Source organism: Aptenodytes patagonicus, chromosome 7, assembly GCF_965638725.1.
Source record: "Aptenodytes patagonicus chromosome 7, bAptPat1.pri.cur, whole genome shotgun sequence".
Lineage (NCBI taxonomy): Eukaryota > Metazoa > Chordata > Aves > Sphenisciformes > Spheniscidae > Aptenodytes > Aptenodytes patagonicus.
This window is the reverse complement of record NC_134955.1, coordinates 61,711,778-61,725,816: the sequence shown is the minus strand read 5'-3', so window position 1 is coordinate 61,725,816 and position 14,039 is coordinate 61,711,778. Positions and strand designations below refer to the sequence as shown.

General features: G+C 38.9%; 1 protein-coding gene across 14 annotated transcripts in view; it reads right to left on the bottom strand.

Moving 5' to 3' along the window:
- The window catches only part of MARK3 (microtubule affinity regulating kinase 3), a 65,118-nt gene that overhangs the window by 18,893 nt on the left and 32,186 nt on the right, over positions 1–14,039 (bottom strand). For all 14 annotated transcript variants that reach the window (XM_076345507.1, XM_076345510.1, XM_076345508.1 and 11 more), the window contains 7 exons: positions 9,962–10,018; positions 8,804–9,040; positions 8,590–8,709; positions 7,778–7,877; positions 7,402–7,514; positions 6,471–6,624; positions 4,459–4,676 (listed from right to left, as the gene is read on the bottom strand). In XM_076345507.1, the coding sequence (XP_076201622.1) occupies positions 4,459–4,676; positions 6,471–6,624; positions 7,402–7,514; positions 7,778–7,877; positions 8,590–8,709; positions 8,804–9,040; positions 9,962–10,018 (999 nt within the window). The remainder of the gene's footprint in view (positions 1–4,458; positions 4,677–6,470; positions 6,625–7,401; positions 7,515–7,777; positions 7,878–8,589; positions 8,710–8,803; positions 9,041–9,961; positions 10,019–14,039) is intronic.

Here is a 14,039-nt window from a genome sequence, read left to right as displayed (position 1 = left end):
CACAGGAACTGCATATGGTTGGAAAGTGGAAAAAACCTTTAAAAATTTTCTTTAAAGAAAAGGATCACGGGGCAAAGCAGGAAGCAAAATAGACTATTAACTTTAAACATCACTGCTGGGGAAAGTCTTGGAGGAAGCTAGCTTAAGGGAATGACTGGTCAGCACCTGGATAAGCACATGTTGAGTAAGGATGGCCACTAAGAATCAGGCAGGGGACTTCATGCTCAACTAACCTTTTGGAGTTCTTTGAAGAATTACTGCTATGATAGACAAGGGAAATTCAGTGGATTTTTAAAATAGCATTAAGAAAAGGTTTCACATAAATGGTCACAGTAGAGAATCATGGGAAGAAGGATAAAAAAAAGAAAGGAAAAACCAGTTCAAGCACAAAAGGAGAGGAGCCAAACCTTTTTTTGCTTCCAAACCTGAAATAAAACTGTTAAAGTGGAGTATTCTCAATAACCAGCAAAAACTCCTCCAGTGCCTTCAGGCAAAATATCTGCTATACAGGGAGTCTCAAGCAATGCAATCCCTGAGCTGCAGATTTAACAATGAAGCCATGTTGTCTGTTTAAAAGACTGCTGCCCTGTTACACATCTTTACGTGAACGTACAAATAAAAATGAAAAAGTGAACTGCGCAACCTCCTGGTGTTAAAAAGTACAAAGAGTATTAAGAGTATTTTAGATTAGCAGAACTTTTAATTAAATCATAAGATGTATGTAGTAGTCTCGAGGGTTTCCAAGTATTCTTCACTGGATATTCCTTAGGGATAGGCATGTGCCAAGCATCAGCAGAAGTCCCCCTGGCCCTTTCCTTGTACTGTATTCCTTACACATCCCTCTTCTTCAAATCTGTTTATTTAAAAAAAAAATAAAATCGATTCTTCTATATTCCTCTGACATTTGCCATTGTGCAAACTCCCCTCTCCTTACTAAACTTGCTAGCAATGAAAGCTGTGCACCTGGAGTGAAGTTTTGTTTATATGTTCATGAGGCCACGCTGTGCAAGACACTTTGTGGAGCCCTTGCAAACCAACAGTACATTAAACTACTAAATATTAATATTTTTATATAATTTTGTTCTGCGGTCCTGAACATATTAGAAAACGAAGTACCTAGAATATCCGACAGTGTTTTTCTGGTGGGAAATATGCCCAATAATGGGTGGCTTCCTTCTTTCCACCTGCTCCCTTAGAACATTTGTTTCCCTTGAGAAGACACCACAAAGCATTAAAATGTACTGTGATGTTGCACATCTAGAAAGTCAAGACAGCAATCTCTGTGCTGGATCAAACTTTAAAGATTATGCATTTTCAGGTTTGGGAGTAGACAAGTTTTGGTATTCATATCTGAAATCAGAGGACTCTAAACATGCACCTTCCCAGCTCTTTTTCTGGAATACAAAGAGAGAAGGATGAGTATACTTTTTTTTTGTTTGGCTCAGATGTCAGATGTTGTGAGAGGAGATTTAAGCATTTCAAGCTTTCAAATTTCAGTTTTAGCAAGAAAACAGCCTTCGTATTGGGGCCTTTACACTTTTTAGTGTATGACCTCCTTTCATGATTCATCTAGGAAGCTACGACTTTTTTGTTCAGCCAATCTACAGACTATTAATCTCTGGACATGACTAAGTTGCACAGGTGCACAGCACAGGAAGCCTGAAACTGGTGTCAACAGCACCACGCTCCCTGATGGAATGACAGCCCCTAGGGGTTAGGGTTAGCTGCATAAGTTCATCCTCATGGCATCATCTGCCTTCTTTGCAGGAGGTGTTGACGCTGCAAAAGCATATTTTGAGACTTCTGAGCACATGCACAAGGTCCAATCGCAGCACAAAGGATGAACTTGTGGTACAGAGTCGTCCTCTTTTCCTGGAGTCTTGTGCCCACTGCTTAGGCAGGCTATTTTCACATTAAGAGACACCAAGGCGAGGACTGATGAAAAGCTTTCAAAGAATCTGGTTCTGACTTACAATAATGAACCAATCTATTTAAGAGCACTAGTATGTTTTTTGGTCCTAAATGATTTTCCAAACATACCATCTATTCTCCTGTTCCAGTTTTCTTAAAGCTATATTAAGAGCTCTGGGACAGCCTTATTACAAGCATTGAGGAAAAATTCAAAGCTGTGAGTAATAAACAAGGAGTTATTAGTTGCTGCTAACTATGCAACCCCTGTAGCAGGTTTTCGTTATTAATTTGGTATTTGCCCAATGAACCTGAAGATTTTTGATGTGCACTTGCTCAGCTTGCAGAACTGTTTAGTTTGCAGGAGTTTAAACGCTCTGTCAACTTCAGAAGTACAGCTTGGAGCCCCTTACTCCAACGCCCAGACTTAGCTATCTGCCATACAAGCACAACTCTTATCCTTAAGTGCATGCTTGTAAGCTTTGTTATTTAATAAGAGCAGCACACAGCTGGCTAAGGGCCTCCAGCGAGGACCAGTTCTACTACTTTCGCTGTATCTGTCAAAGCAATTGTTTTTAAACAGAGTTTTTCTGTATCTTCAGTGATTTTCTCGTCATATTACTAATTTTAGGACTAAAGTGCTCAGTGAGAACACAAACTCTCTCCACCTCAAACTTTTTTCAACTTCAGGACAATATGGTAACTCCAGCATCCTTGTTTTTCCTTCTAGATACATGCCAATACTGTGAGAAATAAAACTCCTCGATCAGTTCCAGGAATTGTGCAAAAAGTCAGCGCTTGCCTTCATCCCCAACAGCCAGAAAGCAAAAGACTAATCTCTAGCCCAGGCGGGGCAGGGGGAAGGAAAAAAAAAAAGAGCTTGCACAGTCTGACATGAAGAGCTATAAACAGAGACAATTTTAAACACCAATTAATTGAGTGACATCGTAAGTCTGATTCCATGTTCACCACCTTGTAAAAGATCAGTTGCATCAGTTGCACACTGAATCAGAAGAGAGAAGTATCCGATGGTTATGAGCTGAAATTTTATTTCAGCTACAATAGTACAAAATTTGAAATAAGACTACTGGAATAAATCCCCAGGATTTGGGAGTGGTGCAGCACAGCAGATCAAAATACTAAAGATACTAAATGTAAAATATGTTGTAACTGTGATGCAAAGCTCTTGAATAAGGCACTACCATAATACTTAGTAAAGTCCAATGTAGGACAAAACTGATTTGATTATCCTACCATTTTGAGACTCAGTAGCTAAGAAACTGTCATGTAAGAAGAAACAAAATCTGAACGGTTTCTGGACTGATCAAAAACCAATAAGGGAAAGGGCAGTGGACCACAAAAATCAAAAAAAGGGTCCCCCAAAATCATGAGCTCTTGTTCACGTTTATGAGTAACAGCTGCTGCAGTAGAAGATGTGTCTTTCCAAGGAATCTCTTTGACTGAAATCCTCCAGCCAAGTCACTATCAGCCACTGAGCCAACTGACAGTACAGAGCCAATAAAGTAAAACAAATCTTATTTTACTTCTTTTACTTCAGATTGTCAAAAAGCTGTGAGCTCAGGAAATTCCGTTCTCATTTGTTGTAAGTAATGGTGCTGAGTATATGACCAAATACAACAGCTTTGTGGGATAAGTTTAAAAAAAAATCACTCCATTGCAAGTTGACTAAAGGACTGGGAAGTTATTTCTTCTGAAAAGAAGGAAGTTTTTCAATACAAAATCCCAAAGTTTTAGAAATTAAATGTTACAAGACACAAGAGTTATTATATGAAAACAGATTTCCAACTTTGCCTCAGAGGGAGGCACCACAAAATATACAAGTTAAAGCCAAACCGAACAAAGGATTTTCTTTCTTTCAGCTCACTGCCTACTGCTCAACCCTGTAAATTCACTAGTTATACACCTCAGAGTGGGTTTTTTTTTGTTGTTGGAGTTTAGGGGTGGGTGGGGGAAGCCCACAAGGACAAAAGCCAGGCACACTGCTTTTAAACACAGGTTGAAATACACCTTTGAACAGTTTTTAGAGCTACATTTGTTTGATAATCTTAATATACATAACTATGACTTGGAATAGCCTGTTTGAGAACAAAGATTAGGTGGTTCCTTAAACATATGAAACTAAAATAGGATAATACAAATAGAGGTTTCATTCTTCTGTACAAGAGGCCACAGAATAGCAGTTGGTGATATCAGAAATAACTTAACTCATATGAAATTTCAGGAGACAGCCTTTGAGTTCAATTTCTTTTTTTTCCTTTTGATGATTTTTTTTTTATACCCAAATTATGTCTGTTCACCAACAGCTGCTAGTGCTAATTACCAATACCCACTAACTACTTCAGGAATATTAACAAGTAACTTGAACAGCTGACTGATGCAGGGGATAAAAAAAAAAGGCAAGAGTATGAGATACCTACATTTACTCTGATGAGAAAAGTAAAACCAACACCACAGATAAATCACAGGTTTAACACTTTTTCACCCCTCAAAAACATTTCATGGTTTTGATAAATAAGCATTTCTACTTACACTAGGAACAGCCGAACTTTTCTTACGTTCAGGAATATCAGCCTTATTGGGATTGCTGGCATTTCCAAGCATTGGACTAGCTGGTGCAATTCCTCTTCCTGCAACAGCACTACTGCTGGATTTTCTTGACTGAATTCCTTCCTCTTTGAGGTCACTGTCTGTAGTACTAGTCTGGCTTCTTTTGGGATATGCCACTACTGAGGGGATGGAGGGTCCAGCTTAAAAAACAAACAAAAGAAGCAGAAAAAGGATTTTTTCTTTTCAGAAGTCCAGTAGCTATTCTTCCCTACAATGGAAATGTATTCACACAGGAGAATCAAAATAATTAACACTGGATACCAGAGTTGCAAAAATGTAATGATTTAAATTATTGAAATATGCATGTTTCAGAAGACAGCAAAATTTTGTGAAAAACAGAACACTTTCCAAATTTTTTTTTTTTTTTCCTTTTCCCGCCTCTTTAAGGGTCAGGGGGACGGGAGAGAGGTGATGGCAACACACGGACATGACACCCTGAAGCAAGTCCCCCCATTTTGTAATAAAATCTGACAGATCTGATATTCAAGTCAACTCTAGTAAGGCTTCCCCTTATCACAATTCAAAGATACGTAACTCTCTTCTGTTTACCTTGCTAAGGACAGGAGTGCCATAATAACAGACAATTATTTGAATTCATTAGGTGAGTATATTACTTGATTTCCATGAAAGAATTAGAAATTTGATGGAGTCTTCTGGTGTTTGAGTACTGGCACTGGTTTGGCTTGGTAGGAAAAAACCTTTAGAATCTAACTGACTCTCATTCAAATCAGAGGATCCTTCATTAGCACAAAGCTGGCACATGCTGTTCAAGCCAATTTCTGATAAAATTGGGCTCCGGAGACAGGTACGTGGTGACACAACCCTGGACCACCAGTGGCACTAATGGCCGGCAGACCGCGCTCCTGGAACAGCCCAGAAGCAGTGGCCATTTGCCACCAGCCTCCCCAGGTGTGCCAGGAACACCTGAGAATGAGGCAGCTCCTTCAAGAGTCCCAAGCTCCCTCTTGCTTTAATAGGTTCCTGGACACTGGGAAAAGCCTGTGGGGATGTCAGGATTGTGTTCTCTGCTGCCTCAATTACACCTTCTCAGAAGAGGCTACATCAAGATACATCACCTTTGTAGTTAGTGTTTTAATAACAATTAATCAAAAAGTGTACGTATATACACACACATATAAAAATGCATATATATAGAAAAATATATTAAAAAGCATCACAAAACACAATAACCATCACCCCAGGAGACTCCCCGAGGAAAGCAACCTCTGAATGCACTTTAGGTATTTAAAAGTAGACCTAAACAGAGACTCCTTTTACGAGGAGGAAAATAGCTTCCTGGGCAGGAAGATGTTTAAGGTATTTAGAAAGATGTTTAAGGTATTTAGAAAGATGTTTAAGGTATTTAGAAAACCCTAAGCTACTATCCTGCACACTCATTAAGCAGAAGAGTTCTAAGTTTGTCTGAGTCACTGATCTTTAGAAATTTAATTCCCGCAGGACAATTGAGTGACACTACCCTCAGGAAACAGGAAACAAGAAATATTGGCAAACCAACATTTCTTCAAGTTTTAGACACAAGCTGACCTACTAGTGTCAAAAGAAAACAAAAGCTGAACAGACATACAAGAGCATGGGGGAGGAGTGCTGTGCTTTTCATGAAAGAGGGGGCTGCAACATTCTCTTCAATTTGTGTAACAAGACTTTCCCAGCATGGTCAGGAATGCAAGGGACAACACAAGGCAGAATAGAAGAATTAAGTTGGTGTATTCAGCATTCCTCTAGAAGCTGTTTTTGAAGGCTTTATAACAAAACCAATTTAAAAAAAAATTAGTTATTCAGTAGTTTATTTAACCACCATGCTTTGAGTTACACTGTTGTCATCCACCTTACCTTTGGGGGATGGAGACAAATTCAGAAACCGAATGGAACTGGAATCACTATATTCTGCAACACTGAAAATGAAAATTGCTCACCGTGATCACTGTACCGCCGCTGTTTCTGGCTAGAAGATATGCTTCTCTGAACTTTGTGATGAGGAGATTGTCCAGTGCTATTATTAAGATCACTACTTGGCCTAACTTTGGCAAGTGAAAGATTGCTGCTGGAGCTTGAATCACTTGCATCCAACTACAATACAAATGAGAGTATTAAAACAAGGAGTTCAGACAAAACAAAACATCCACCACATTATGGGAGCAGTAACAGGGAGGCAGAAGGAAGATGGCTCTGGTACACAGGAAATTTTGTGACAGCAAGGAAGTTGCTCAGAGGCCCCAACTTCTCTTAGATTCTTGTGCAACTGTCTTAGGTGAAATTCAGCGGAATCTGCAGCTCCTCAAAGGACAATCAGATAAAGAAAATCCATCTCTACTTTCAGTACTCTCTCCTCAGAGTTCTCTAAGATTTTAACAGGAAGCGAGGATACGTTTAGTAGAAGCCACCACACCAACTCCTCCAGTAGAGGAACCAAGAGCAGCTTACTGATGCCGAGCCCTCTCAGCATCATATGGAAAGGTAATCTACAATGCAAGAAGTTTTTTAGGTTGATCAGTCCTGCTCCTTGGTTATCCTAAAATATTTACAGCTGGCACATTCACACTTGAGCTCCTAGGCTAGACAGGACAGTAACTGGCATACAAAGTCCTTCAGAGGAGTAACTGCTGAGCAAGCAGTGTAGTTTTGGGGAGCCTAAAGGCAAGAGTTTACTGACTCAGATCAGGGTGAAAACAAACAGCATAATTTGGACAGTCGACACTGATGATTAGAATAATGTGATTTTAAGTGTAATGGACTTTTGTGCAGGAATGCAATGCCTATAGTTACTGACTTAATTTTTGCTTGTAACTTTGCTAAGGACACTTTCTGATTCCTTTGTTTCTTTGCATTTGTAAGAATGGTACTTACTTCTGACGATTTCCTTCCTAGCAGTAAGTATGTAGCTGTGATTTCATCATACTTCATTTTACTAAGGGATTCTTGAATTTCTTCTTGAGAATATCCCATTCCTACCATAATATCTAAAACCAAACACACACTCTGTAAGTAACAGAAACACTCTGATGTTTAGGCTGGCTGAGTGTTTAAGTTCAAGAGAAAGAATGGAACATTTAAAGAATTAAACAAAACGATTAAGTGTGAGAACATAAGCCTGATGAAATATCAATATTAAAAGACTAGTTACTTTTTCCAAATGGCAAACAAATACAGAGTAGTGGAAGAAAAAATAAAAAACCACCCACATCATGCAAACAGTATCATATTCTAAAAAATACTTGATTACCTATTCTTTTCTGGTCCGAGATGTCTAGTTCTGGTTCAACAAAAGGTTTAAGTTCATCTTCCTCATGCCCTGCATTGATCCATCTGTCCTTCATAATTTGCTATAAAAGAAAGGGTTTTGTTAGTACAGTACACTTACCAGCAAAGAAAACGAGCTGTTGAAAGAACAAGTCCCCTATCTACCAAACACTAAGGCCTTTTCTATTTTTTCTTTTCCAGAACAGGCCCCAGCACCTACTCAGTTTTGTTTTGCTCCAGTGAGGATAATCAACAATGCACATCAAGCCAAGCTGCTTCCCAATCAGTTGTATTTTAGCACACAGCTGAAAGCTAAAAGCCCATAACATAGACCAGGAGCAGCGCGACAACTCTGACAAGTCTAGTAGGTCTAGGCTCAACTATGGAAGCCAGTATTGTTTTGGTCTTTCTCCTCCATGATGGTACAAAATGCAGGCAAAAGGCAACCACACCATAATCTAGCAGTCAGTACTTCCAGTTCACATTTAAAAATGTAGAAAATGTGGAAAATGCCCTGGTGAATCATCCATTAATGCAGCAATCCACAATATAACCATCAGGAAAAGTTCTATGACATATGCAGTGTAGTCTCACATTCATTTTGAAAATAACTCTGGAGTCAGGTGTCTTGTAACCCCAGCAAACAAAATCCTAAAAAAAGCCATATGCTCTACTCAACACCCCACCCCCCCCAATAAACTATTCAGGAACAATATGACAATAATAAGTTACAGCTCAAAAATATAGTTCGCAAAATAAGTCTAGCTTTCTGATGCACCTTATTTGTGCCATTACCTCTAGAGTGCCTCTTTTTGTTGGGTTTAGCACCAGGAAACGTTTGAGGAGGTTTTCACAGTCTGTGGACATGTAGAAAGGAATCCTGTATTTTCCCCTTAGCACTCTTTCTCTAAGTTCCTTGGTAACAGAAGAACAACAGACAGTAAGTTGTAAGCAGCAAATCACTTAAAACATTAGGTAAACATGCCCAACATGTTCTACAAAAACACACCTTTAAGTTCTGTCCATCGAAAGGAAGAGATCCACTCACAAGGGTATAAAGAATAACACCTAAACTCCAAACATCTACTTCAGGTCCATCATATTTCTTCCCTTGAAAGAGCTCTGGAGCAGCATACGGTGGGCTGCCACAAAAGGTGTCCAGTTTATTTCCGACTGTAAACTCATTGCTAAAACCAAAGTCAGCTATTTTAATGTTCATATCTGCATCTAGCAATAGATTTTCAGCCTGGAAGAGAAAGAATGGTTTAAGATGAACTTAAAATACTTGATTTAAAGTGCTATTGTCCGTTTTACTCATTCTTAAAATGCAAAAAGCTGAAATATGTTAACATTCCCTTCCTTGCAAGGTATTTAGGTAGGCTTTAGTCCATCATTCACACATCCCCTATTTTAAAAATCTCTGCACAATGGCTTCAGACTATGGGAGCTGTTATGCTACCTGAAAACTGTGTTATTACCATCTATCTGTTTTCTCCACAGAAACACATCCTGAGCTATTGTAACTTGTATTTTTGATCTATTAAGATGAAAACAAGATACAGTCTCACTATCCATACTTTATGTGGCATTCTTGCAAAAGTTTAGTAATACACATAACCTTTAAACTTTTTTTCAGGTGGGGTTTTTTTGTTGGTGGTGTTTGGGTTTTGTTTGTTTGTATTTTAAGTTACAAAGCTATGATACACTGAACAAGTTATGTGACAACACTATTAATATAAAAGGCATAGTTTAAAGAAGGGATATACCATTTCATGCCAAGCTACAAAGAAGCCATACTTCAGTTTCATCATCACAACTAGTAACTCATTCTGTTCAAGACCAAAACTTGTCATACCTCTATCAAACTACCTTTTTTTTTTTTTGAAGACCTCTCAGCTAACACTGACCCGCACCAGATTTGGATCTGACCACGGGGTGAGAGGCTATCTTTCAGCAGCCATTAAATTTCTGTATTTAAAAGCCTTACAAATCTTCTTCCTTTTATTTAAAATGGTTCTATACCGTAAACATTCCTCAAAACTTGCTATAACACATGCAAAAAAAAAAATCAGAAAGCTGACTATACACTACATTTTATCGGCACAATAAAGATCACACCCACAGGTACAGAAGCTGACACACACTTCACACACTTTTTCCTACTCACCTTGAGATCTCTATGAACAATATGCTTTTGATGGCAATACTGCACTGCAGATACTATCTGGATAGAAAACAAGCCCAATTATATAAGTGACATCTCAAAGAAACAGAAGTTTTAATCAAAAAGTTCAACATTTACTACTAAAGTTGACATGTACTTACCCACTCAGAGGTACATAACCAACTACTACAGTGACCAGCGTATTTGGGGGAAAGCTGTTAAATAACTTAGGTGTTTGTTATTTGATCTATTTGGTTTCTACTATACTTGAAAGAGGATTTTGTTTTTCCTGTGTGGCTAATTATAGATCAGTAGAAGCAATGACTTTCAGAAAGGTTACTGAAGTATTTCCATTCCAATACTGTATACAGCTATAAAAGCCTTCCCTCTAGACTGAAGTTTTCCAGTCCCTCTCCAAAGGTGATTTTTCATGCTGCAGCATGAAGAGAAAAGGGTAAGAAATGGACTTAGCTACTGGAGAAACTACTGGGAAACAGCTTGTTTGTCAAAACTTATGCAGTGAGAAGCAACTGTGCATCTGACAGAGGTCTGCTGTCTAAATGCATATGGTTTATTGTATTTTGTATACTGTACAAGAGTAGCAAGCTCAATGGAAAAAACTCTCTATGTCTCTCAAGTGTAACAGAATAATTTCTTCCATCATCATTTCCAAATATCATTAAGTTTTTCCTGCTTTGTATAGCAAACTACATAAGCTATTTACACAGTACAGTGCCCTAGTACATTGCTTTAGAGTCATAAGCATCGCGGCAGAACTCTGCATGTATGGAAAAGCCGGATAAGGTCTTGTTACATGATCACAAATGCGGTCAAATACATTTTATTGTCATGCACATGTGGTCAGAATTGAGGCAGATGTTATGACTTCTTAGAGTAAGTGGAACTGCACATAAAAATAATTTAATGTAATAACTACGCTTAAATGAATGTATTTTCATTCTTCGTTCAAGATTAAGAAGATGTCCAACACAGAAAGATGAGGTATCATTACTGTTAGAAAAGTAACTCATGATCAGACCACCAGCTTAGTGTAAGGATCCTCCTGTACTGGTAAAGAAGCAATGGTTCTCCTCCTCAGTATTTGGAGTAGGTGAAAATAAGGTTCTTGGTAGGTCAAAGAACTGACCTACCAGTCAATTTTGCATTCAAAACTTAAGCACCAATGTTACGATCTTTGTGCCCCTGTATTATTGAATCACACAGGCGCAAAATGCCACCTTAGAAACCAAGCAGTCTACGAAAAGTTGAAATATTTCCATTCCCTACACTTTCATTCTGTTCTTGCTTGTTCCTTTGTGTATTGGATCCCTCTTTCAGACTCCAAGTTCAGCTTTTTAGTCACTGAAACTGCCAAAGTACTCCCATGCCAGCACTTGTACCATCCTTTTGGTTTTCCTTCCTTTCCTCTCCGCTACCATTACTTTAGAGCCAGTCACAAGCTCACTCTGCAGGTGCTTCCAAGGTTGACAGCATGACAAACATCTTAAGCTTTATTCGGGACTGCAGAGACACAGCACTATACCACTCACTCCTAAACTGCTCTTACTCTTGACTATCTAAGAGCGGAATGTCTAGCAGATGATCAATCAGTAGTTTCCTTTGGAGATGCTTTTGAACTACTCTGCATTGCAACAGGATAGCACAGAGACTGCAGAAGTGAGTCCAATCTAAATGGAAGGGAAATAATGCAATGTGTATGACATTAATAATTGAAAAAGAGCAGTCAAAACTGAATGAAAAATAGCAGAAAGCATGGCTGCACTGGTTGACTCCCTCATCTTCCACCTTCCATCACTGTTTCCATTGACAGCCCCCTCACCCCCACCCTACTTGAGTGTGAGAAATTTGCTGACGCTTGGCAGGTGGGGAGAAGAGGGAAAGAAACAGCAGACCTTTTTGCTAGAGGTAACAATCGGAGCATTGAAATACATTTCCTGGGAGGGATTTCAAAAATCTGTATAATCATAGGTTTTAAAGAACAAGTTAGAACAAGTTATCTCTAGGCAGAAAAACCATTCTTCATAAGGATTAAATGACAAAAGGATAGATAAATGACCTCTCAAGGTCCCTTCCACAGTGCCAAGAGTATTTTGTTTCTTAACTGGAACATACAAGTAAGAGGCATTTTGTGGATTTTTTTATTTTCCAAGATCTGTCCTAACATCTAGCAGCATTAAAAATTCTAAACTGCTTCTGGAGGGAAACAGTGGGAAGACTGAAGGAGGCCAGATCTAATTGGCTGCAGTAGAGGAAGAGAGGGAAGTAACACACATCAATTTTGGGAGACCCCCTGCCCTGAGTCTTGGCTTCCCATTTTTTTGCATTAATTCTTATCCAGATGGGCAGATTTTTCTATGGAAAAAGGATCGTAAGATCGAACCAGAACTGCTTGGAAGCCTGTAATAGGGGAATAAAAATGAGGTGACATTAAGAATGCGAAACACTCTGGATTTGAATTTCTCACACATGGCTGCACAAAAGGAGCTTGAAATGGAGAACTGCAGAGCATGGCTGTATTTTTAGTGTTTGTACTCTCTCCTGTGTTCCCTGTCAAGCGTGACTGGAATAATGTGATCACTGTCTTTTGCATTCTTTTTTTCCTGCTAAAAACCTTAAGTATGCATAACAAAATGGACAAAAAAAAAAATTTTTTTTTTTTAACAAGCGAAGAGGGGAGAATTACCAAATTCTGCTCTTTGCCTGCTAGAGAGGAAGTGCCCCCTCAGATAAAACACAAGTGTTTGATCCAGAAATCACATCTACTGAAAGAAGAAACATGATCTGAAAACAAGATATACTACAACCTATTGTAAGAACTAAGCGCAATACCATGGCACAACTGTTTCTTCAGTTTAAAGAGAGCCACCGTCTGTTAAACAAGTTAGTGAATTAAAAAAAAAATCCCTATTATGTCATAAGTCCCCATCTAACATAAGAACAGCTGCACTGAATCAGATAAAAGGTCTACAGAGAGCATTCTACCTCCAACAACGGCTAAAAGCTATACGAAACTATTCTGGGACTACAGTAAGGTGAAATGAATAGTATTATGACCTGTAAACACAGCAAGATCTAGCTTCCTTTGACACTGTCCCACAGTCAGAGCCCTAGCATCTAATAAATGCCAAGCACTGACCAAAGTTTCCTGACCCATCCTGCATGCATGCTCTTCTCTAGCAAAGTGCAATATGCTTGTGCCATAGTTTCTCTCCTCGGGTTAATACTAGGGTTCTCTCTTTTCTTCTCCAGGCACTCATGCTTTTGAAGCTCTCAAGGACCTCCTATCTTTGAGATCAAGGTCCTTTAAAATTGGTTGAGCTCAGTAGCTGGGAAGTCAGCTGTTGAGGGGGGAGAGCACAGCTGTCTGCACCAGGAGGCAAGGCTTATAGGAAGAAACTGAAAACATACTTCTGTATATTTCAGTGGATTCAAATGAGGCCATCTATATATCTTTACAAACAGCATTTAGTCCACCGAAGTACACAAACGGAAAACTGAAGCTGCGAATCTGAAGCATGTAAAATCAACTCTTGATGGGTCAAATACCCAGCTCAGCAGGTAACCTACCTTTTAAATGCTTTCCCTTCACATTTGTTTTTGAAAAAATGAAGTTACATATATCCTGTACTACTCACATTATCCCATAAAATTAAGCACTAAGTGTGCCTGTAAAACATGTTTGACCTGTTTCTACAAGTTTTCACTTAAAGGGGAGTCGAATTGTTAGAAAAAAATAGGTAACTATTGAACAAACGTGCAAGTTCAATGGAATTACTCCAAGATCTTTTTCCACACAATTCCTGATAAAAGAAACTGAGGACAAAGAACAGAGAACCATACCAGTAGAAGTCTCCAACATTCACATCTGAGAGAGAACAGCAAATCCCCTCAAGTTACTCTGAAGCTCTTCAAGTGACATTACAAAGAGCAAGGCAACAGTGTGAGATTTAGAAGAGACGGCTGAAATGGGAATGACTGCTCCACAACCCATCACATCTACTCCAACACAGCACAGAAACACATACAAGAAACCCTCAATCACAAAGGAAAGTTCTCTACC